The 22400-nt window shown below is 40.9% G+C and overlaps 1 protein-coding gene across 3 annotated transcripts in view; it reads left to right on the top strand.

The window, feature by feature from the left end:
• The first annotated feature begins 3875 nt into the window (after positions 1 to 3875).
• akt3a (v-akt murine thymoma viral oncogene homolog 3a) overlaps positions 3876 to 22400 on the top strand; it is a 47180-nt gene continuing 28655 nt past the window's right edge. For all 3 annotated transcript variants that reach the window (XR_003841660.1, XR_003841661.1, XM_029520653.1), the window contains exons 1-2: positions 3876 to 3988; positions 7072 to 7495. Coding sequence is in view for 1 of the 3 variants with exons in the window: in XM_029520653.1 (XP_029376513.1) it covers positions 7450 to 7495 (46 nt within the window). In the remaining 2 variants the exon portion in view is untranslated. The remainder of the gene's footprint in view (positions 3989 to 7071; positions 7496 to 22400) is intronic.

A 22400-nucleotide genomic window follows, 5' to 3' on the forward strand; every position in this document is an offset into this window, starting at 1 on the left:
AAGCTACATTGGCAAGTGACAAACACAAGCAGATTATATTAGCATATTATATGGTTCGTGATTTTACCAAAAATGTTAATAATAATTCTGCTTTGTTATCATAGTTATATGACGTGTGATTATATCACAGCCAAAATGTATGAGCAATTTACCCAAAACACTCTCTCTTTTTATACATCATGGTATCCAAACCAAAATAATACAATAGGACTGAAATAGGTTAAAGCTATTAGTTAAATGTATACATACACAAAGGTGTATTTTTAATTATCTGGTCATCTGATACACTGCAGACTAGATTTCACACCTAGGTGCAAAATAGGTGACCCAGAACAGAACAGAGCAAAGCGCAGCCTTGCTGGACCATACGCACTCCCAATCTGTCCTGCTGTACAGCGCACCTTCGACACTGTGGCTGCAGCTGCTCTGCCCGTGTGTGTAATTGTGTATGTGCATGTGTGCTTGTTTTCTTGTGTGTACATGTCCTCTGCACAGGGTCTCTCTGACCGCAGCTGTCCCTACCTCTATGCGGGTCTCCAGGGCAAGGCTGACCTCTCTCCTGAAGCCACTTCAAAGAGACCTACAGTGGGCTGAGAGGGTATGGGGTGCTGAGCTGGGCAGCACGGCTGCTTCTTCTCTGGGCTTTGGGAACTAGGGAGCTGGGGCTGGAGATCAGGTTGGGGGAGTTGGATGGGAAAGGTGGAGGAATGTAGCACAGTTGTATGTGTTGCAGGAGGCAATGTGAGTCTCAAAGATGGGTGGGGGATGGGGGTGGGTGGTTGGGGTGTGTGTGCGATATGAAGGCAGGGACAGGAGGTATGGGAATCGGGGTAGGGATGTTTTTATAGTTGAAAGCTGTAAGTTTGTCCATCTCTCTCTCCCTCTGTGTGTGTGTGCATACGTGGGCATGCTGTTCAACCTGGACAAACCTCCTACACTCTGGTGTCACTTCGGAGCATCAGTTGTGCGTGTGTATTTGTTTCACTTGGCAGCACACCATCTCACCCAAAGGGAGTCAGGGGTCCAGCTTGTTGAGAACTGATGACACAAGGGCCACCGTGGCATGGAGTTCCCAATGGAGAAGAGAGATTACCTGCCACACGCACCCACACAGAAGGGAGGACAAAATACATAACTGGAGCATCTCAACAACTGTGCAGCCTGGTTTAACAGTCCCAAACTAAATGCCATTAAGTGAAAAATCTCAAGCGTTTGTCAATAATGAGACTGTCAGGGGTGCAAATTCAACAAATTTTAAGCTATATTTTATAATTCAAATCGCATTCCTCTGCAATATATATTGCAGATATTTCTCCTCCTAGGAGTGTATTAAATTTTGATATGTCTTTTAGCCTGTCAAAAGATGGACTTCCAGAAATATAAACACTGTATACATCCTGAAAAACTATCATGACCAAACTTCACAATTACTTGTGTGCAAGATCATGCATAGTTGAGAAAAAATATACTGAGAGGTTCTCCCCTTAAATTGTTGCTCTTCTACAGCTGCTCTGACTGGACATACTCACTCTTCCATGCAAAGACTGTTCATAATGATGTCTCGAGTGAAGCCAGAAAGTAGATTAGTGCATTGATTGCAAGATCACTGTTTATTAAAGTCCTTTTGAAATTGAGGTACATATCAGAACATATCAGAGCCTATAAAGTGAATTCAAGTTTATGCATGGACTCAAGTATTTTCATATTGCTTCATGTAACACTAATCCCATGAAATATGTTCTGTATGCCATATTAACTTTCATCTGCATTTGATTCTTAATTTAAACTTTTACTGTCATCTTGTATGTGTAAAACATAGACTCATTGCTCTATCCCTGCGTTTGCTGTTAGTGTCAGTTGTTATTTCTGTCCTGGCTCGGTGGCTGGCTGCTGTGTTCCAACTCCTATCTTACAACTCTCTTTTCATGGGCTATATAACTATCTGTTTTTGTTACTGTCTGGAAATAAAATAAACAAAACAAATAATTTGGATCATAATCACACTGATCATGATCATGTCTTGATTCAGACTGTGCATTTCAGAGATGAGTCCTTGCACTGTGAACATGTTTGTGTGTGTGTGTGTGAAAAGAGAATCATTTGACAAGGTCTGACACCACATGGTTCTCATGGATATCGCTCAGTAAGTTATTTTTATTTTTTCATTTACTTGATGCCACAAAGTGCAGTATTTATGGGAAGTTGGTGACGCTTTAAGTTGTTCAGTGTGGGTCTGTGTCTGTGTGTGTCACATGGACACGTCTGGCCATAGCAGTGGCAACAGAATGCCTCCCCTGTGTTCCCCCTTTTTTTCTTTTCAAGCTGCCACTTTACCCCTACCTCCACCTCCACATACACACCTTCTGACTGCTGGTTTCTATTACGCCCCCCCACCCACCCTTTTGCACACTGGGCTCTGACCAAAAGCCCAGCTGATGGCAATATGGGTATGTGTGTTAAGAGAAGCCAGAGCACATATATTATCTGACACATTAGGTCCACCTGTGTCTGCACAGCCATGGCCCCATACCTACAACCCTCTGTGACTGCTGCCCAACTACACACAACATGCCATCTGGGCAGACAGACAAAGAGAAGGAAAGAGGAGGTAAGGGAGGGAGTTGCTGTGCCAGTAATGTCAAAAAATCTATATTCTACCTTTTAAATTTGCATCATTGCACCAAATGCACATTTTAGTTTTAAAAGTGAAAATATGGAGAGAAAAGAGATTTATTGTCATTGAAGAACAAGGTTCCCATATTTTTGAATTACCAAACCTGTGCGAGGATGCCCACCCTCTCACTGTCACACTTATCAACATCAAAGTAAACAGAACAGCTGACCCCACTGCCTTTATATAACCTGCATAGGAATTCAGAAAATGCACTGTATCAACAATCTTAGTTTTAAATGTCCCCTAAACAAATTTGGTTTACAAGACTGATCAGCTGTCACCTGGAGGTCAGTAACACTTCCACACATCCACACGCATCCAATACATTAAAGGGCTGTTAACCTTGACCAATCTGCACTGAAAACTTTTTTCTGCACTGGGATAGGACAACTACCTTTACCTTATACTGTATATGTATATTGAGAGAGAGAGAGAGAGAGAGAGAGAGAGAGAGAGAGAGAGAGAGAGAGAGAGGGAGCGGAAGTGCATGTCCAAACATGAAACTACAAAAAATAAATAAATAAATAAAAATATTAACGAAAGGTATACATCAAAAACGCACATGTAAACTTTAAAAACAATAGCCTGGTTCTTGAAGTTATAAACTTGTCCGTTTCGGCCTAAGTACCTGTCTGATCAGTGTTGTCTGTGAGCCTTTCATCCGTCACAAACTATTGTCCTGTCCTGCTACAGATAAAGACAAACAAACAAAAAAAGACAATCAGCCAAACACTGTCCAGGCCTCTTCCCGTTTGGCTCCAGCACGCAAACAGGCTCAACACCTGAGTCTCGCGATGCTTCGCTGATTAGCCGGCACACACACACACACACGCACGTAGACTCGGGATGTGGCAATGGGATGAAGTGGAGGAGAATCAGGAGCCGAGCTGATCACGATAAAACCAGATAAAACCGAGGAGGCACAAGGAGGGACGGTAGGCTGTGTGTGTATGTCAATGTCTCCGTGTGTATGATGTGTGTGTGTGTGTGTGTGTGTGTGTGTGTGTGTGTGTGTGTGTAAAAAAAGGGGGGTTGCCGTCTCTCGAGGTGACGTCACGAGCTTTCCTGAAAGTCAAAACAACGGTTGGCTGCAGTAACGGTAGCTCTGAATCCTTTGGTGAAATAGGTGAAAGCGTTGAACGGTTATTATTATTATTATTGTTATTATTATTATCATTATCATTGTTCCGTTAAGAGCGACGGTTCATCACCAGTTGACGGTTTACGCCAAATCCAGAATAGCTTTACGTTACGATTTACGAGCGGTTTATGAACAGCAGGTGTCCGGGAATACCATCGCACCTGCCGCTACAGGTAACACCGCCAGCTAGCTGCACTGTTGTGACCGTAAACATGACACAACCCCGCTACAGCTCGGTAGATATGTGTGTTTTACGTTGTGATAATGTCAGTAAGGCAGGGCTGCTTGGGCAGTCTGGAACAAGGATGACTGATTTTAAAATGTTGTGCTACCGTCATGCTACATGCAACATGGTGCTGACAGCCTGGTCGAACTGTGGCCGAGATGATGCTGTGCCCAGTTACTCTTTATCACTCTTTATTATTCACTGAAATACTCGACCCTTTGGCACTTCCCGTTTATATTTGCCGTCCACTAAATTCCAGTGAGACGTGATGGACTTTTCCCTACACTTATCTGGCAACTTAAAAAAATGGTTGTAATATTACAAGCATATTTTCTCTTCAGCTCTTCATGTTTTGTCATCATCTTATTACAAGACGTGTTTGCTAGTTTCAAGATTTCAGCTTTTCTGCTGTCTTTAAATAGTTTTAACAATTGTTAAGTAATCATTATTGTCAGGCCCATCTAAACTATTAAAAACACAACAATCTCCCCTTGTCGTGTATTTTTACTTTAAATATTTGAAACCTCCAAAACCTTTGTCCTTTCATTTCTATAAAACTATTGTGCAGAACTTTTGTACTATGGTGTACTGTTTGTATAATATGCTGTTGCTACTATAATAACTCCAGCCACAATTTACAAGCCGCCCTACTTAGTAGATGGGTCTCAGTTTGAAAAGCAACTTATTCACATTCATCATAATATCTTATAACATTCACATGCCCAGGGACAAAAAAATGATTGATAACCCTAACCACAAGACCATTTTATTCTCTGTAGTCAGATTTACTACATATATGTTTTTATGTTCATATTCATAGTATAGTATCTTGTAGGGTCTCACGCTACTATGTCAGTAACACTCAGGTTAATAGGAGTATGGGATATCCCTCAGATCTCTTTGAGAGCTAAATTAATTGCCATGCAGTGCTATTTCATTCATCAAGACTGATTATTAGAGGGCCAGTTGATCAGACCATTCCCTTTTGTTTACGTTTTTCTCCAACTCTCTCTCACCTTATAGGTCTCCATTTCCTCTGATTATGCTTTTTTCCTGTTCAAATCCTTTCAGTTTTTGTTGCTTTTGCGGTAAAATATCATGAAATAAACACTGTTTGGCAGGTACTTCTTCTGGCATGGTTTGTTCAATATGGCAGTGAATATCTCCATGGCAACAGCTGCCCTGGCGACAAAGGTTTGCCACTGCCTGGACATTCCTCTCTGCTCTTCTCTCCTGCTCTCCTGTCCTGTCCTGTCCTCCACTAAGTGCGATCAAGGCCATTCCAGACCAGATTAAGGTTAAAGATAACTGAAGCTTCATTGAATTGCTTTGCAGTGTTAAAGCTTAATCCAGAACTGCATGGTACCTATAAAAAGGATTCGATCATCTTGGATGTAGTTACTGTGGCTGGGTATCATTTGAATTGTTTTCTAAATCAGTGCTAATACTACAGTAAAACTAGACATTGCAAACATGATTTTGTCAGCACCCTTCTGTGCTCTGTAAGAAACATTCTTTTTTTTTTTTAATTATTATTATTATTATAGTAGATTAAACCTTGTACAATTTTAATAGAAATAATGAATAATCTGAATTATCAATATTAGAATCTGTTTAGACAGGAGATAGCATCTTAAGAAAGTTGTTCTGTAATACTACAAAGTTTTCAGAGATATCTCTTAGTTTGGTTATGCATCATTGATAGTGTGTTAATCTCAGTGACATGTGGGTAAATGTATGTTTGACACTAAATATGGCATGCCCCGAAGTCTGGGCTTCCCATGTGCCCCTCCTCTTACCATTTTTTTGATTAGCTAAGAGGTTTCAGGTACTACCAAAGTGGTGATGACAGAGCAGCCAACTCTGAGCTCATATTCTAAAATTATGGTGCTTTGCTTTTTCTCTTTCATTTACTCTCTTTATTAATGATTAAAATAATGAGTAGATCATCAACACTTTTGGTTAGAAAGAGTCCAGCAGTAAAACGGTTAGACTTTTAAACTTGTAAATGACACTACCTTTGCAGCTTGGCTTATCCACTCTTATCAGAGATTAAACATGAATAATATCTTCTCAGGGTGAATTTAGTAAAACCTCACCTGAACATTGTTGCACCTGCAGCTTTGTTTACTTGCATTCAGATTGGATGCTAATCTGCTGCCTCAACATAAAAAAGTGTTATACCTAAATGGCTGTATGTTTATGTCTATGTGAGTACATCTGCAGCCTTCATTATGACGTTGCAGTCCCTCAAAGTGTCGGCAGCAGTGCAGACACTAGCTGATCTGAATGCTGATTTCCAGCTAGATAGCAATGACTGCTAGTGTAGCTGCCGTAGTGCTGATCTCCATTCAAGCTGAACAGCGTAGTGTTGTTGTGTGTTGTGTTTTAGAGTGTAGTAGGGTGCATTTGAGGTGAACACGGCAGCTATGCGGCGAGAGAGGGGAGGGAGCGCGGGAGTGAGACGACAGAGGTGCAGAGATTTGGGCAGAGAGAAAGAGTGTGCGAGCATCCTTAACTGCCGTTGTTTCTATTTATAGCCAAGCCCTACTCCACAGTCCTGAGATGCTCTCCAGCCTCCCACATACAAACGTCAGCCCACACACAAACACACACATACATACATGTTGACAAAATAATTTGACATGCAGAAATACTGCAAGCACAGGAAGTCGATGGGCTTTGCACAAAGCACCACCTGCTCACCAGAACAGAAAAGGACCTATGAATGAATGAGGGACAGAGCTCAGGGATGTTTCTCTGGCAATCAAGGTCAGTTTTTTCTTCATCAGGAGCTTTGCAATAATTCATCCTGTTTATCAGTGAGAGTGTTTGCGACACAAAGAGGAGCTGGGTGTTTGATTGGGTGGGGGAAGAGTAGAGGGCACATTTGTCCTCACAATAACGAGTTGTTTGTCTTGTCAGAGTGCATGAAAGGGCTTTGGAGGGAAATAAAGGGAGCAGTAGAGGAGGAGAAAAATAAATCCATGCCTTCTTTTTATTTTCTTTTCTCCTTTCACTTCCTTACAGGCTGAGTCACTGCTGGTGAGGAGGAAGGTCTGGAGAGGGAACGAGAGAGGAGGAGGAGGAGGTGGAGGAGGAGGGGGAGAAGAAGAAGAAGAAGGGAGGGAGACAGGGAGATAAGCCACAACAGGAAGCAAATCGACACACACACGTACACAGACACAGTAGTGCGTGTTTGTGTGTGTGTCTGGGAGAGAGAGACTGCGCGAACAAGAGGGTGAACGGGAAAGGAAGGAAGGGAGGGAGAGTGACGCGGAGGCTGGGAGAGCCTGTCCCCCCTCCTTTCCTCCTCTCCCTCTCTTTCTCTCCTCTCCTCCTCCCCTCCTCCCTCTCTCTCTCTGTGGAGCAGGCGTGTAGCGGCATCAGACTTGGCGTGAAGGAACCATGAGCGATGTCACCATCGTTAGGGAGGGATGGCTTCAGAAACGGGGTAAGTACATCCAGTACCTCTCTTTTTCTACTCCTCTCTGCCTCTTGTCTAGACTGAGGGCCTGGCTGTGGCTGTCCACATGTGCCGGTGGGAGGATGTGAGTGTTTGCGACTGATTGTGTGTGTGTGTGTGATGACATGGATATCTGATTATCAAGCATGTGAGTGTATAGGTGTGTGCATCTGCCCCCATATGGATGTGTCTCTTTATTATAAGCTTGTCTGGCAGTTTGTTTGCTAAATCTCTATGTGCTTCAGTCAGGTTGTGGCTTAAAAAGAGTGTGGATATGAGTTTGTGCATGTAATTTTATGCATTAGGTGTGTATTTGATATATTGCTTGATGCTGCTGATGCATTGTTTTCTGTAAGGCCTGTGTCTCTACTTGTCTGTGAAATCAAGTTAGTTCTGTCTCTCTGAAGAATTATTCACCACAACTGTGCCTTAAGTATCTAGAAAATTTTGAATTGTGTCACTTACAGTCATATGTCATGAGGCTGGTTGGGGTGGAGTCAAGGGGCACACTGACAACGCATCCTGTTTATAACCGAATACATGAGAAATTGGAAAAAAAGAGTATGTAGTAAGGAACAGCACTTCCCTGTCCTCAGATAGCCACATCCTATGTTCAGTGAGTGGCTGCTGCAACAGGTGAAAAGTCATTTGTAGCGGTTACAAACTAAAACAGAAACTGTCAAAAAGTGATAAACTGTGTTTCTGTGATGACTGTAGCAACAACTGTGAGGCAATTTAAAAGTTTTTTTTTTTTTTTAACAAACCATGATTTCATGGGGTCATATGTCTGATGATGCTGATTGCCTCAAGCACAAGTACATGTTTATGTGAATATGTGTGTTTCAGAAAGAGAACCTCAAGGGTAGACCAAGGGGATTTCCAAACTTTTAGGCCAATGAGCATCATCATCCCCCTGACTATGTGATGGTGTCTAGGAATGTGTAACACAAACTGTTGTACAGGAAGTGACATGCATGCATAACAGACTGCAGGCTTCTGGGTAATGTAGGCTAACACCATGGACAGCAGGAGAGCATGTTGGATAACAGACTGCTCTTTACTATATGGAGTGGATTCTCTCTCTCACTGTGTCTCTCACACGTACAAAAATGTAGCACATACTGTAATATGGATATCAAGGGGAAGGTCTTTCTCTGTGTTCCAGCATGCCAGTGTGTTTCTCAGACAGTGGTCTGTGCATATTAAGAGGAACATATCACCCCCAGTCACGACTCAGCGCTACCACTGCTGAGTGAGAGAGCGAGATAGACGTTGTAAGGGAAGGAAGGGGGGGTTGTTTGTGTCAGGAATATGAATGTTTGTCTGCATCATATGCTAAATCTTTGTATTTACGTGTGGAGAAGAGCAGAGTTGGGGTGCTGACTCACTGTCCAGGTCATGACTGCAGTCTCAGTAGACAGCTTTTTACTGAAATGAAACAGACAGAGGAAGGTAGTGAAACCTACACAAGCGCACACACACACATACATTCACGCACATCTACACATTAACTTTTGTACAAGACATTTAATTTTACTGTTGACTGTCTGCAAGGTCCTATACTCGTGCATCATATAATGCACTTTGTTTTAAACTGGAAGACTGGTGAGGGGAGATATTTAATTAAATCATTCATGAAAAGCTTTTCAAAATGAGTGTTAAACTCAGCATTAATTGCTGAATTCTTATTAATTGCTATAAAGCCTTGCAGCTTATATTAGCCAACCTAGTTCTTTTTTGTGAAACAGTTCTCTTGAAGTAAACCTCTTCTTACCTGCTGTTTACCTCTTTATAACATATAGCTCACACATGATTTAGGTACAAAATGTTCGTAGTTGTACAGAGATTTTATACTTTAGTCACATGTTAAAGTATAAATACATTCACATGTCAGGAAATGATAGGGCTATACATTGATTAGAAGAATAAAAAAATATTAGTTGCTAAATACTACCAGTGGCTTAACAAGTGTGGTAACTTGGTGTTGACTTTATTTTACTATTAGTGATTGTGAGGATTTTATAAAATAGTTATTTCTCAGTGTTTCCAGAAATGTTATTTTCTTTACTCTGTCTTTTTGTGCTAATGAGTGCAGTAGTAAAGTGAAATGATTGATTGAAAGAAAGCATTTCCCATCATTAGCACAAAGTATTGTTGATGGCTTCTCCCTCACACACCCTCATGAGTATGCTCGGCTTTCTGCATTTTTTTATTTCATTGTTTTATTATATGTGTATTTCAGCATGTAGTTTGACAAGCTACAAACCATAGACACGAAAGACACATGTGATAATATATGTGAGATTTCAAGATCCTTGTTTTTAATCATTTCTTTTCTTCTAGTAATCATTCAGTCAGTCCAGCTGCTTCACATAAATGTGGAAGACGAGAGAAAATGTAAAAAGATAAAAAAAAATTTGCAGATAAAGAAGTGAATGCATATACACGGTAAAAGCATAAGGCAAACATTTATGAATACAACGTTTGCACATTACAGCCGCTAATAATCATCTTAGAACACAGTGACAAAACTCTGGAGGATCACCTCCGCAAAGTACAGTGTGTCCTCAGATGACTGAGTCTTTCAGTGCTCACTACCGTGGTGAAAGATTTCCTTTCTCCTGCATAATTTCTTTATTTCAAAATAATGAGCAACAGATAAATACCAGATTCCAGTACAGAGTTTGGAAATGTCAGTTCATTTCATTTTTAAAAACATGTTTTTGATGGAAAATGTGAGAAAACCTGGTCAATACATGTGAGCCACAGGCACAGCCTTGAAAGGATTTTGTGTTCTGTTAAATGGTGTTTAGGAGTGAAAATCAGATGTCTCCATCTTTTCAGTCAACAGAAGTTAGAAAGCTATTTTATTGAACCTTTACAAATCTGAATTTGAAGTGAACTCCACCTCATTTCCACCTCGGATAGAAGTTTACCTCCTGTCAGCCCATGAGAAGTCACTGAGGTCACAGTGAGCCAGTGTAGTCAAAGATACTGTTTCCTCCACTAGCATCAGCCCACACAACAGTCAGCACAACAGATGGCCAGGAGGGAGGAGAAACACTGAAGTAGAGAGACAGGGAGAACACCACAACTTTTCTTTGACGCTTTCTCTCCTCCAGAAGTGTTGTTAGCAAAGCTTCTAATCAGATGAGATATGACTTGTTTAAAATTGAGGGAGAGTGCCACTAAATAATTTCCAAAATAATTTAAAGTCTTTGTTTCTCTAGAGGGTTTAATCAGACATAGGATCAGGTCAAGAAGATGTTGCACATACTCTTCATTTTATAGTTTTGTTTGAGATTGCTTCAATTAAGGTCAGATTTAAATAGCTGATCATTCTTTGGAATGTAAGATACTGTAAGATACTAAGGAAATAAATGAAAATATTGTCAATCTTATATGCAGAAGCCACATTTATATTGGATTCTTGGGATATTCTGCCACATTTATTGAGATCGACAAGCAATTCTCAAACTACAGAGAAATCACATCTGTAGGTCAATTTGTACACATTATTTTTCTGGGTTAACATTACGTAAGTTTCACCAAAATTTCACATTTCTGTGAATATGCAAATAAAATGCATTTTAGTAAAGTTCCCTTTGTATTGAATTGAAAATCTAACTCTGCAGCACACTAGTAATTCCAATTCCACAAGAAATAACCTGATATTCTGTCCATCACCATTGCCTAATTAAAAAAATATTAAAATCAGCAACACCCATCAAGTATTAGTTTTTCATTGTCATTGATTACTTTTAAAGCATTTTGGACAAATGCTTCACAATGACGATTTTGACATGATGCAGTATTGAATTGCATGGATACATTGGTGACTGAAATGTTGGCCCTGTGTGTCTTGCTGTGGCACTGTATCTTCATATCCGTTCTCCTGGCGCTCGATGTGACTTCGCAATGTGTGTCTGCACATTACATCTATGATGTATAGAATTTTGGTCACCCTTCACTATGGAGACAGGCATGATGGGGCTCTATTAGATATTCAATGTCTGCTATATATGTGAGTCCCAACCTGTCACTTCATGTATCTTGTTATAATTGTATGATAGAAATTAAGCTGAAATACAAAGTAAAAAACCTATCCTTTTATAAATTTTTCTCAGTATTCTCCACGTCCTCAAGATAGTCACTTTGGGAGCTGTCTGTGCTATACTATATACATCAGACTGCTGTGGGGTTCATTGGGTGCAGTGCAGTGAGGCAGCCATCTTGGCTCAGTGAGTTCAGTGAGTTCAGTGTTGCTGGAGGCTGGCTGGCTGGCTGGCTGGATCAGGTGGCAGTGCCAGATCTCTGATATCAATCACCAGCCGCTGCTGCTGCTGCTGCCGCTGCCGCCGCCGCTGTCTGCTGTGTCGCCCTTCTACTCTCCTCTCCTCCCATGCCAGCTTCCACCCCCTCCTCTTCCTCTGTCCTGACTCTGCTTTGGAGCCCGTCAGCACAACTTACTGGATTTGCTGTCATTCACACCGTCTTTCTATGCATCTCCCTCCATCTCCATGTTCTCCTCCTCTCCCCTCTGTTCTTTCAGCTTCCATGCATGTACAGGGCAGAAGCAGACAAGCAGACAGTGCAGGCTTTGTTATGAATGGCATCCTCTTGCACATCCGGAGGAAGTGTACACTCCAGTGTGGCTTTACAAACTGTCTCCATTGTCCTAAGAATGACTCAGTCTACACTGCAGAGAATGGCAGTGAGCCAGACAGTCAGACAGACCAACGGCACAGCACAAACAGACAGACAAGTCCACAGAGCCTACAGACAAACAGCACAGGAAAGATGGGCACAGAGACCAATAGTTTGTCACAGATAGAGCCAGCACAAAACAGGGGCAGACAACTTGACAATACCGAGAGGACCTGCAAATACCAGGTTAAAGACAGCAAAGGCAGCACAGCACATGTTCCCTTACGTTGTTTTCCCTTAAACTTGTATGCACTGACAGAGAAGCTCTGAAACATGTTATAATGCGCAGACTCTGAGCTAAATAGCCTGAAGCTGTAAAACTTTGCAAACTTAGTCAGTCAATAAGATCAGTGGTAAGTGGTAGTAAGCGTCCTTGTAAGGGCCATGCAAACAGAGAGATGGATTAATGGATATGTGAGTGAATGATATAATGTAGAGTGAGGCAGTCTTGGATAAATGAATGAATGGATCAATGAATGGAGTGCTGATCACTGTAGAGGGAAAAATCTGGATCGAGAAAGAAAGAGGTGAATAGAGGAGAGGTTGAGTAATGGGATTAGTGTGTAGCTCAGGATCATTGAAATGCTGACCTCAAACATTTGATCACAGTAGATGGATGCATGCACATGATTTCACACATACACAATTTACTAGATTAGTGTGTTTTTGTGAATGCATTTAGATCCGCACATACCTTACATTTAATATTGAACTGCACCATTATCACAAAATTATATCTGTTATCACCAATAATATTTTACTTGGATGAAACATGATCTACATCACAACTGTCTACTGGTGAAATTTGCACCACATATATTGTATATATTTGATACCTCTGATTAATCAGATAGGGGAGGATAACATTATTGAATATGTATCCTTCATTACATATTTGGTGATACATAATGCATCACAATTTAAACATAACTTATTTGACTCTTAAATCCAAACGGACACTGATGATTAAATGTTGATTTTTCTAGGAATTGGTTTATTATTCTAATTGATTTATTTAGTTGGACATGTAAACAGCTACTCCTTTCTATTTCTGAATGTGACAGCATACTCAGATGTTCTCACTACAGGGTTGTTAAAGGATAGTGCTTGTATAAATTCATAGAAAACCAGGGTTTCTCAGCCACCCCAGTTTACTCATCAGCTTTTTTCTGTCTGTCACTGATACACAGATACATATAAAATACAGTCCTTGATGATCCAGTGGTTGCAGCAACTCTGTCCTTGACAAACCAATTTCAGTTCAAGATACAAACAGATTGTATGTTTAAATGTGCTAAGACACGTATTAGGCCAAAGGGGTAGTGTGTAGTCTAACATCTTGAGGTAGTGTGTGTTGAAGTAGGCTTCGGGCTGATTAGAGGAAGCAGGTTAGAGTGGGGGTTGGTTTACCTGATTTAGACCAACAGATTAGTGCCTGGTTAACAGCTAGTGTAAGTGTTGGAGACCAAAAGAAGGACTGCAGAGTTGTAGCATTTTGTCTACGACTTAATTTTTATCTTTGGCCATCCAAGTGTGTAGAATATCGATCTATGTCTTCCCTTTAGAGAATTTATACGAAAAACAGTTTTGTTGTCAGTAGATAATAAAGGATGCAGTTTCTTTATGACAGGGTACTCTAGATAATCAAATGGGTACTTATTATAGAATAAATTTTCACAGTAATAGTGATAGATGTTATAGATGAGATTAGTTTTTGGCCATCACCTACCAGTCTGTTGCTTACCAATGTTGACAGTGTTCTCACATATAGGATCAACAGGAGTTTAGTATGAACAATATATTTGTGCTGAAAATTAGACGTTTTCTAAGATATAGATATACTGCATTATACTATCTGGCTTTTAACTATGCACTTGACAAATTCTTATTCTGGTAGATAATTGTACAGCAAGTGTTGTGTTTTGGCCCTGGAAAGGTTCTTTTGAATACACCTGGCTGCCAGGGACCATCAAACATTGTTCTTCTGAAACATCAATTGTATACTTGTAGCATTTTATCCTCATTGCTCAAGAAACTCTGGGTTGCTTCATTATTAAACCAGAGTCTCAGTCCAAGAGAGCTACCTTTGTTAGGGAACCTTACAATGAGACAATGAAGACAGCAGCAGTTTGATGCCACTGAAAGCAGCTGTGATTTTATGTGCTCTTCCTGAGTTTAATGCTTAGTGTGATGGTTGTCCAATAAGACTTCACTTGATTACAAATATAAAGCAGAGCCAATCAATCAAGTCCACCCTTAGAGTGGGTGCACAGATATGTGTGTGTGTGGCTCAGGTGGTAGAGCCAGTTGTACACTGACGGAAGGGGTGATATGGAGCTCCTCGTGTCAGTGTACCATCGTGCCCTTCAGTTAGGCACTAAACCCCAAGTTTCTCTGAGTGTCAGCCAAATGAGTACATGTACATAATTTTGAACAGCTTAATTTAATCCTCTAAATCACCATATTCCATGGCAGATATTGCAACTGTGATATAATGTGAATTGCAATTTCAGTTTTTGCATTTTGTTAAACCAAACAAGCATGTTCCATTATGTTTGGACAGTATATTTATTTGTAGGCTGGGGCATCTCTGTAGCACCACAATCCTTATGGTGCAAACAATGTGTTGTGACACATTTTATCAAAAATATTTTCAGCTCCTGCGTTGTCAATAATATTTTGACAAATTTTGCAGCCCTAAGTGAAAGCTTGTCTTCCATGCCAAGGTGATGAAACGTGATTTTGGTCATTGGTACATGGTCTGTCTTTAATGGGTTTGGTTTGAATTTGCGCCTACTGTGTCTGACTTTATAGTTGAGCTGTATGCTAATATAACCATGGTCAGGTTAAAGGGACAGTCACTCTATTTATATCTTCCCACCTGTAATCTGTTTCTGACTGGATTAACTAAGCCACCAGCAGAAGCCTGCTGTGCCACAGAGACACACTGAATAAATACATGTATTCACAAAAATGCATCGTGAGAACAGTGTGCACAGTACATGCAGAGATCAGTGTATAAACTGTGAAGAAGAAGAATAAATACACGTCTGTATTCTAACTCACCACAAAATGTGAATCTATGAAACCATGTTACATGGATCAGTTTGTATGCATGCTTACATATACTTTTATTTATTTATTTATTTATTTTGTTTACTGAGTCCCATTCATTTAGCCTGATAGAAACTGAAAAAGTGGAGACCAAACAGTCACAGGATTTTTCATCCTCTTTCAGCCTTCTGTCTCTGGTTGCCAATCTCCAGTCATTAATTAGCTTTCCATGATAAAATTCCCTATTCCCAATCTGACACTAGTATAGAGCAGCGGACAGCAGTGGTAATCATGTCAGCAAGGCTTGGCTCAATGTTCTGAGGGGGCTAAATGTCCCCCATATGGTCCACTGGCTGAGGCCCGGTCCTCACCAACCAAGCTCTCATTAAACTAGTTCTTAATATACCAAGGTAAAGATGTACACACACACACACACACACACGCACGCCCGAACACTAATACATACGCTTAGCTGCAACAAACAAATCAAGACATCTGACAGGGGACTGGGCACAAAGGGACAGGAGGATAAGGAGGTGGTGTTTGTTTCTGTTTTTTGTGAGAATAAGGTATGTGTGTCTGTGTTTTTAGAGGCTGGCGGTACAATCGTTGACTTGCCATCTGTCATCAAGAATAGAGTTCTATCCTTGTATATGCAAGTGTATGCAGAGGAAAGATGAGACAGAAAAGAAAGAAAGAAACAGTGGGTGAGGTGCAGATGTCTGACAGCATAGCGGCCAGAACATGAGTTTCAACTGTGGACTGCTGTATGAGGGGAGGTGGAGGGGGAGAACACAGAAGAAAAGAGGACGAACATCTGCCATACTCAGATATTGCTCCGTGGTTTGAGTATTTCTACACAATATGTTGAGCTTGAATAGACCTGGGACATGGCCTGCTTATTTTGTTCCATCTTGCAGGGCCAGGCAGGCAAGCTCCAAGAAAGTAAATTGAATTGAGGATTTCCAATATGTCCTTCAGTATGTAATGAAGAATTTGAAAATGTTTTCACATTTTCATATGGTAGCATGGGTAATTAGATATCATGAACAAAGTCACATGTTTTCACTTGACATTTTCAGGACATCCTTTAGAACAATTTTTGAAAGAAAGCCAAGAAAACCTAGAATTACGAAAATGGCTATACTTTCGAGTGTATATATACTGTCAGAAACTGATGATAGTTAAACTATCAACCATCAATTTTTAACTTCATAAAATAGAGCTTTTATCTCTTTAGTTAAAGGAACTTGTATTGATGCATGTATTGAAATCAACAAAAGTTTTCAATTTATTTGAGAAATCCTCAGAATGGACGTACTGAAGTACTGAATTTGCTTTGAGGCTTTGAGAGCTCAATTTTTTATGTGGTTTAATTAGGAGTTGTTTTTGTGGGGAATACAACAAATCGAAGAATGAATGAATAGGATACTTATTTATGCAAGGTATTGGACTTTTTTTGTATTTGTATTATTAACGCTCATTACAACATATATGAACTGTATGGTCATTTTTGTTGTAATTGTTTCAAGTGTCTGATTTTAGCCAGCTGAAGTAGACATGTTGTCACAAACAGGCTCTTAGATAGACAGACGTTACAGCATGGCCAACACCAGCTCTTAGGGACAGAGAGGGAAGTGTTTGTTTGAGATGGGCTGACATATTTAGCTGTCTGTCACTGAGAGTAAAGCAGGCACTCACTATTTAATTCATAATTTCATAATTTAATTCATTTTTGTTTTGTTGGTGTCAACGCTGTCCAATTACAAGCAAGTAGTACCTTGGTGACAAAAGTCATTGTTTTACAAGAAATATTTTTTAGCAAACAGCACTTTAGTGAACTCTCTTTATGAGATGTTCTGTATTTTAGCAGCAGGTGCGTCCAAACAAATTTCAGAAATCTGAAAACAGATTTCAGTCACTGTAACTTTGTAAGTGAGTTTATGTCCGACAGAGCATGACTGATTCTGAGAAATTCAGATGAGGCTATGTTTTGCCCTTGTTCATTTTGTAATATTGTGCATTTCACGCATGATTAACTACAGCCATGTCTCCTTATATCCCTAAAGGTGTGATTCAACAGTAATGACCATGTGTTGTAGTTCTATTACCTACCCAAACAAACACATTTGCAGTCATTTGAAAAACACTTTCACTTGTCTGTATGAACAGAAAAAAGATAAGAGTTTTAGTTAACCACTCTGAACATGCCCAGTGTGTCTGCACCCTGATGGACAGATGGGAATACACATCGGCAGGTAGAGAGACACAGAAAGATAGACAGGTAGCCAGGCAGGACAAGGGGGAGAGCAAAGAGCAGCAGTTAGTGAGGTGGAGAGCACTTACTGCTGGCTCCTCAGTGCAGTACATGAATGGCCTGGGCTGGTGTGTGTGTGTGTGTGTGTGTGTGTGTATATATATAGAGTGTTTGGGGGCGAGGGTGGGTGGTTGGGCACTTGACAGTACTTGGGGTATAGTACTTGATTGTTTACTCTTGCCTGCTGGTCTGGGCCATTGTGCTTCTGTGCGTGCACGTTTGTGTATTTGTGTTGACAGAATACATGGTGTGTGAGTGTGCATAGTGTGCAAGTTTACAGGCAAAAACATACAGAACAATGCTTCACTGCTGCTGTGAGGAAGGCATGGGGGCTTCACAAAAGACCAGGGGGGGTCTTATGTTGTTCACACACACATGTAATGCCAGCTGCTGCCCACAGGCCCAGCCTAGCATTTCTGAATTGATAATACAGAGCCAACCACTCTGGAATAATAGTGACTTACACACACAGACACACACACACATACATGTCCAAAGCTTTGCACCTGTTCACCACTGCTCAACTGGACAGGGTTGGGCTAGTTAACCACCCCCCTCCCCTTTTCCACCACACTCACAGACGTGTACATGCAAATGCAAACACACACACACACACACACACACACACACACACACACACACACACTCCTCTCCTTGTCTCCTGTGTGTTGTGGGCAACACTTGGACAGCTGTGTTTGTCTGCTGACCCGCCTTGTCTTGTTCTGATTGACAGCCATTCTTATTGGCTGATTGGTTCAGCATCTGATTTACTGGGGAAACTCAAAGAAATGAGCTCCTCTGTGATATTATGAACCATAAATCTTAGATAACCACCTACTGAATAAGGGCAAACAAAAGGACATCAATTGATCTGCTCAAGAAGACTGTGAAAAAAACCCTAGATGTTTTTGGTTGAAGGTGTTGATATATTAACAGGTTCTACTCTCTTTCAGGAATAGTGTGTTGTGGATTTGGATGTAATTTCAGCTAATGGTCATATTTAGAGAAGATGCGGAGTGCTTTAGAAATAAACTCTATTTAATGTGAATGTCAATGATGTGCTGTAAAATAAATGAAGAAATCAATGATGCCAACACACAATGCCATCCAAAGGAGAGAACAGAGAAGCAAGCAATCAGTGCAATTTGATTTGCCTGCTCATTGGCTGTGTGTGTGCATTTTCTAATCACATTGGATTCACTGCATTGTGAAGACAAGCAGCATGGCATTCCTAATGTTATTGGATGTTTGAATGCGAAGGCTTTATGTGCTGGTTAGCTAGGATTGTATTTTTACTTGTTGACATGCTAAGAAACATCCAAACAGATGAGTCTTTGTGCTTTCAGTGGCATGTTATTCTTTGGTACTTGTGTGCGTGTAGGTGGGTGGATGGATGTGTGAGGATGTAGAGGAAATAGACCATCTTACTGAGCTGTGTTTGATATGACTTTCCTCTGTCTATTTTAGAATAATGTTAATGATTAAATGAAAGTGAGGAAAACAGTTTTTACTTGATCGTTTGGTGACCAAGGCTTATGCCCTGTAAAAGAGGTCAAACTGGGCTGGTGTGTCACCCTGAACTAATAGTCCAGCTTCACAAGACAGGCTTCTGCGAGCAGAAGAGCACAGAGGAACCCAGCAAGAAGGGCAAGGGGCCATCCAAAAGTTTTGAATTACATCATTAAGGAGGATAACTTGTCTTTAGTTGCAGGCTTTGTATATTTCAAGAGCCCTTTGGACATTTCATTTTTGCACTTCTTTTAAAAACAGACAATTCAGCCTGAAATTACCTGAATTTAGTAGAGGTGTTAGTGCATCTCTAGATATGCTTTACTATGAACTGTGTCCTTGTTACAAGTCATTCAATACTTTTGAGCAAACCAAAATATATCGGCACTAAACAAGTGCTGTGTCTGACAAAATCTTTATATATAAAATTTCATTACTTAGTAATGGCACAGAAACCACCAGCTTGAAACATTTACTTAAATGGCTGAAAATATCATGAAGTTAATATATTTTAGGGGGGAAAAAGTCAAAGCAATTATCTTAATAATCACATACAGACTGTAAAGAGACAGTTAAAGTAGTTACGGTAATAACTTAAGACTGTAAGCTTGGAGTAATTGTAACTAAGTGACCTTCACCCACCCACTGTATGTACAAGTGTGTGTGTGTGTGTGTGTGTGTGTGTGTGTGTGTGTGTGTGTGTGTGTGTGTGTGTATGTATATCTATACATACAAATGTGTGTTGGTGGGGGCTTGAGAAGAGGGGTGGTTGGGGGTTGCTGGGTTGCCATGGACTCCTGTCTGGCACAGGTGGTGTGGAGCACCAGACCTGCAGCTAAGATGCTAAGATGCTAACACCACACTAATCCCAGTGTGCTTTAGGAAGCAATGGACACTGCCATCTCCTACACACACGCACATGTACACACCCTGCTTATATACAGATGACTGAATTAACTACATACAGAAATAAATTCTCTCAGACAAATGACACATAGCAGCATGGCTCCCCTCATGTATATACAGTACACTGTACACACACACACTTGCACACAGGCACTCATACACACACATGGCAGTGCTGAGAGGGAGATTAGGATGAGAGGCACCTTGGCTGCTGTGTGGCTGTCAATCACTCTCCAGCTCTCTCAGTGTCACAGCGGTGGCCATCATGCGCCAGGGAGCCACCACCATCTACTGGACTGTAGTAGTACTGCAACTGGAGAGAGGCAAAGGTGGAGAAAAATTCAATGTTAAACAGGAGAATGAAAGGGAGGCAAATAGGAACGAGACATTTAAAGTTTGGGCATGAGTGTGTGTTGTGTGCATGCATGTGTTCCTTCTTCTGTACCACCTGGGGTGGGTGGGGTGCAGATGGGCACCAGGGCACCAGGGCACCGGGGTGTCTTGCATTTGCAGTGTGCGCTATTATGTGTGTATGTGCATCCAGCAAATCCTACCAGGAGGTTCTGGCTGTGTGCAGCTGGCTGGGTGAAATCTCCTAGTGGCCCCCGCGGGACGGCTGTACTCCCATGTGTTTCCACTCAATCTGGCCACTCTCTGGTTGCCCTGCCCTGTCCTAGCTCCCTGTTACCATCATAGACCCAACCTCTTACTCCCTTTCTCATGTAAGCTTGTCATCTCTGGCACATGTTGTATGTTAAATTCTAGCAATATCTTCATCAGTAATCCTCCGTAGCCCTCATGTATTTTCATTTCACAGATGCAGCCAAAGGCTTGTACATTTACTTCAGCATTAAACCTTTCAATGCAGCTGCATCCTCAGCTTCAAACTGAATTAAATTATTTGCTTCTTCAAGGGCTTTACCATCCTAATTCTAGTCTTGTGCATGCATTTCAAAAGTGGCAAAAATTCCCTTGCACAGGTAGCAAACATCACCGCTTCTCAGTGTTGACAGTGATAGTGACTATATTCAAAGCACACACAAACACACACTATTACACTAGTCCAGCCTCGATGTGGTAATGAGACTAAGGCACTGTAAGTGGATTGGCTTTGAAGAGCCAGGATTCGCCTTAAGATGTCTGAGCAGACCAGAGTTTGAACTGCTGGGGTCAGGGTCACACACACACCGCCATCCTTATAATGACATTCATTTAAAATAAAGATAAAAAAAAAAAACAAAACCTCTTGATTTGGTACTACTTATTACTATCTATATTAACTTTGTTCATACAGCACAAGCAAAACTGCAAAAGTATTTTTTTCAGTTTGCTTCTAGTGCACATAGACAGACTGCCAGGCAGATGTCTTCTTCAAGCATCTCAGCTTGCCATTCAAAACTTTCTTAACCCCCAGTGCCCTCTTTGCCTAATATAGTCACCACCCCCCATTCCTTCATTTCCATTACCCATCATCTACTTGCCTGATGTTTAGCTAATCTCCCACCCCCCGCAACACATTATTGTGTCTAGAGATGTCTTACCTTCTTCTATAAGGAGATCAGCTCAAGCAATAGGGTAATCATTTCAGCTCAAATCCACCCATTATTTGACCGCAGTCTGCTGCTACATGATTGTGTAACCCCATACTGCTATATTGTGCAGTAGTTATCCAGTTTTGGTCCAATTATGGCTTGGAATTTTCACCAATTTACCCTAACTGTTTGGTGCACACATTAAAGATACTGTTTTGTGTTACATATATTTATACTTGAATGCTGTAATGAACCTGATAGACCTGCAACTGTTAAGCATTTTTACCGGCAAAATAACTAAAATTATTGATCTGTTGTGATAACTGTTGCTTCATTATTTGTTCATTTCAACGTATCAAATAATTCCAGCACCAAAACATCATCTAATTTTGTTATTTTGACTACGCCTTGTAGGCTTAAAATTCATCTCTGTCCTGGTAATCTTAATAGTGTGTTAGCTTTTTCTTTGGGCAGTCAGTTTATCATTTGGGCAACCAACCAGCCTGCTACTCAAACACTTGGTTAGTAAACTTGTTTTCTGTGTTATTTCTCTGAACACTGAATGTGTGTGTATGTGAGAGTGTGTTGTTATCTGGCCAGGCGCTGCATTCCTCTTCCTGCTGGTGAGCTGCTGTGTATGTGCTGGAACGTGGAAGAAGCTCCCCTCCACCCTCTACATTTGCCTCCCCCTACCTCTATATACGCCACCGCTCCAGCTCCCAGAGTGCCAGTCACACAGCCCCGTCTCTGCGCCATCTGCATATCAGCTCCAGTCTCGGCCAAAGCATTAAATTAAATCCCTGTTTGGGTTGATTAACAAATGGCTGGTGAGCTCACATAGTTATAGAGTTATTTATTTAATTGTCAT

The sequence above is a fragment of the Echeneis naucrates genome, chromosome 15 (assembly GCF_900963305.1).
Source record: "Echeneis naucrates chromosome 15, fEcheNa1.1, whole genome shotgun sequence".
Classification (NCBI taxonomy): Eukaryota; Metazoa; Chordata; class Actinopteri; order Carangiformes; family Echeneidae; genus Echeneis; species Echeneis naucrates.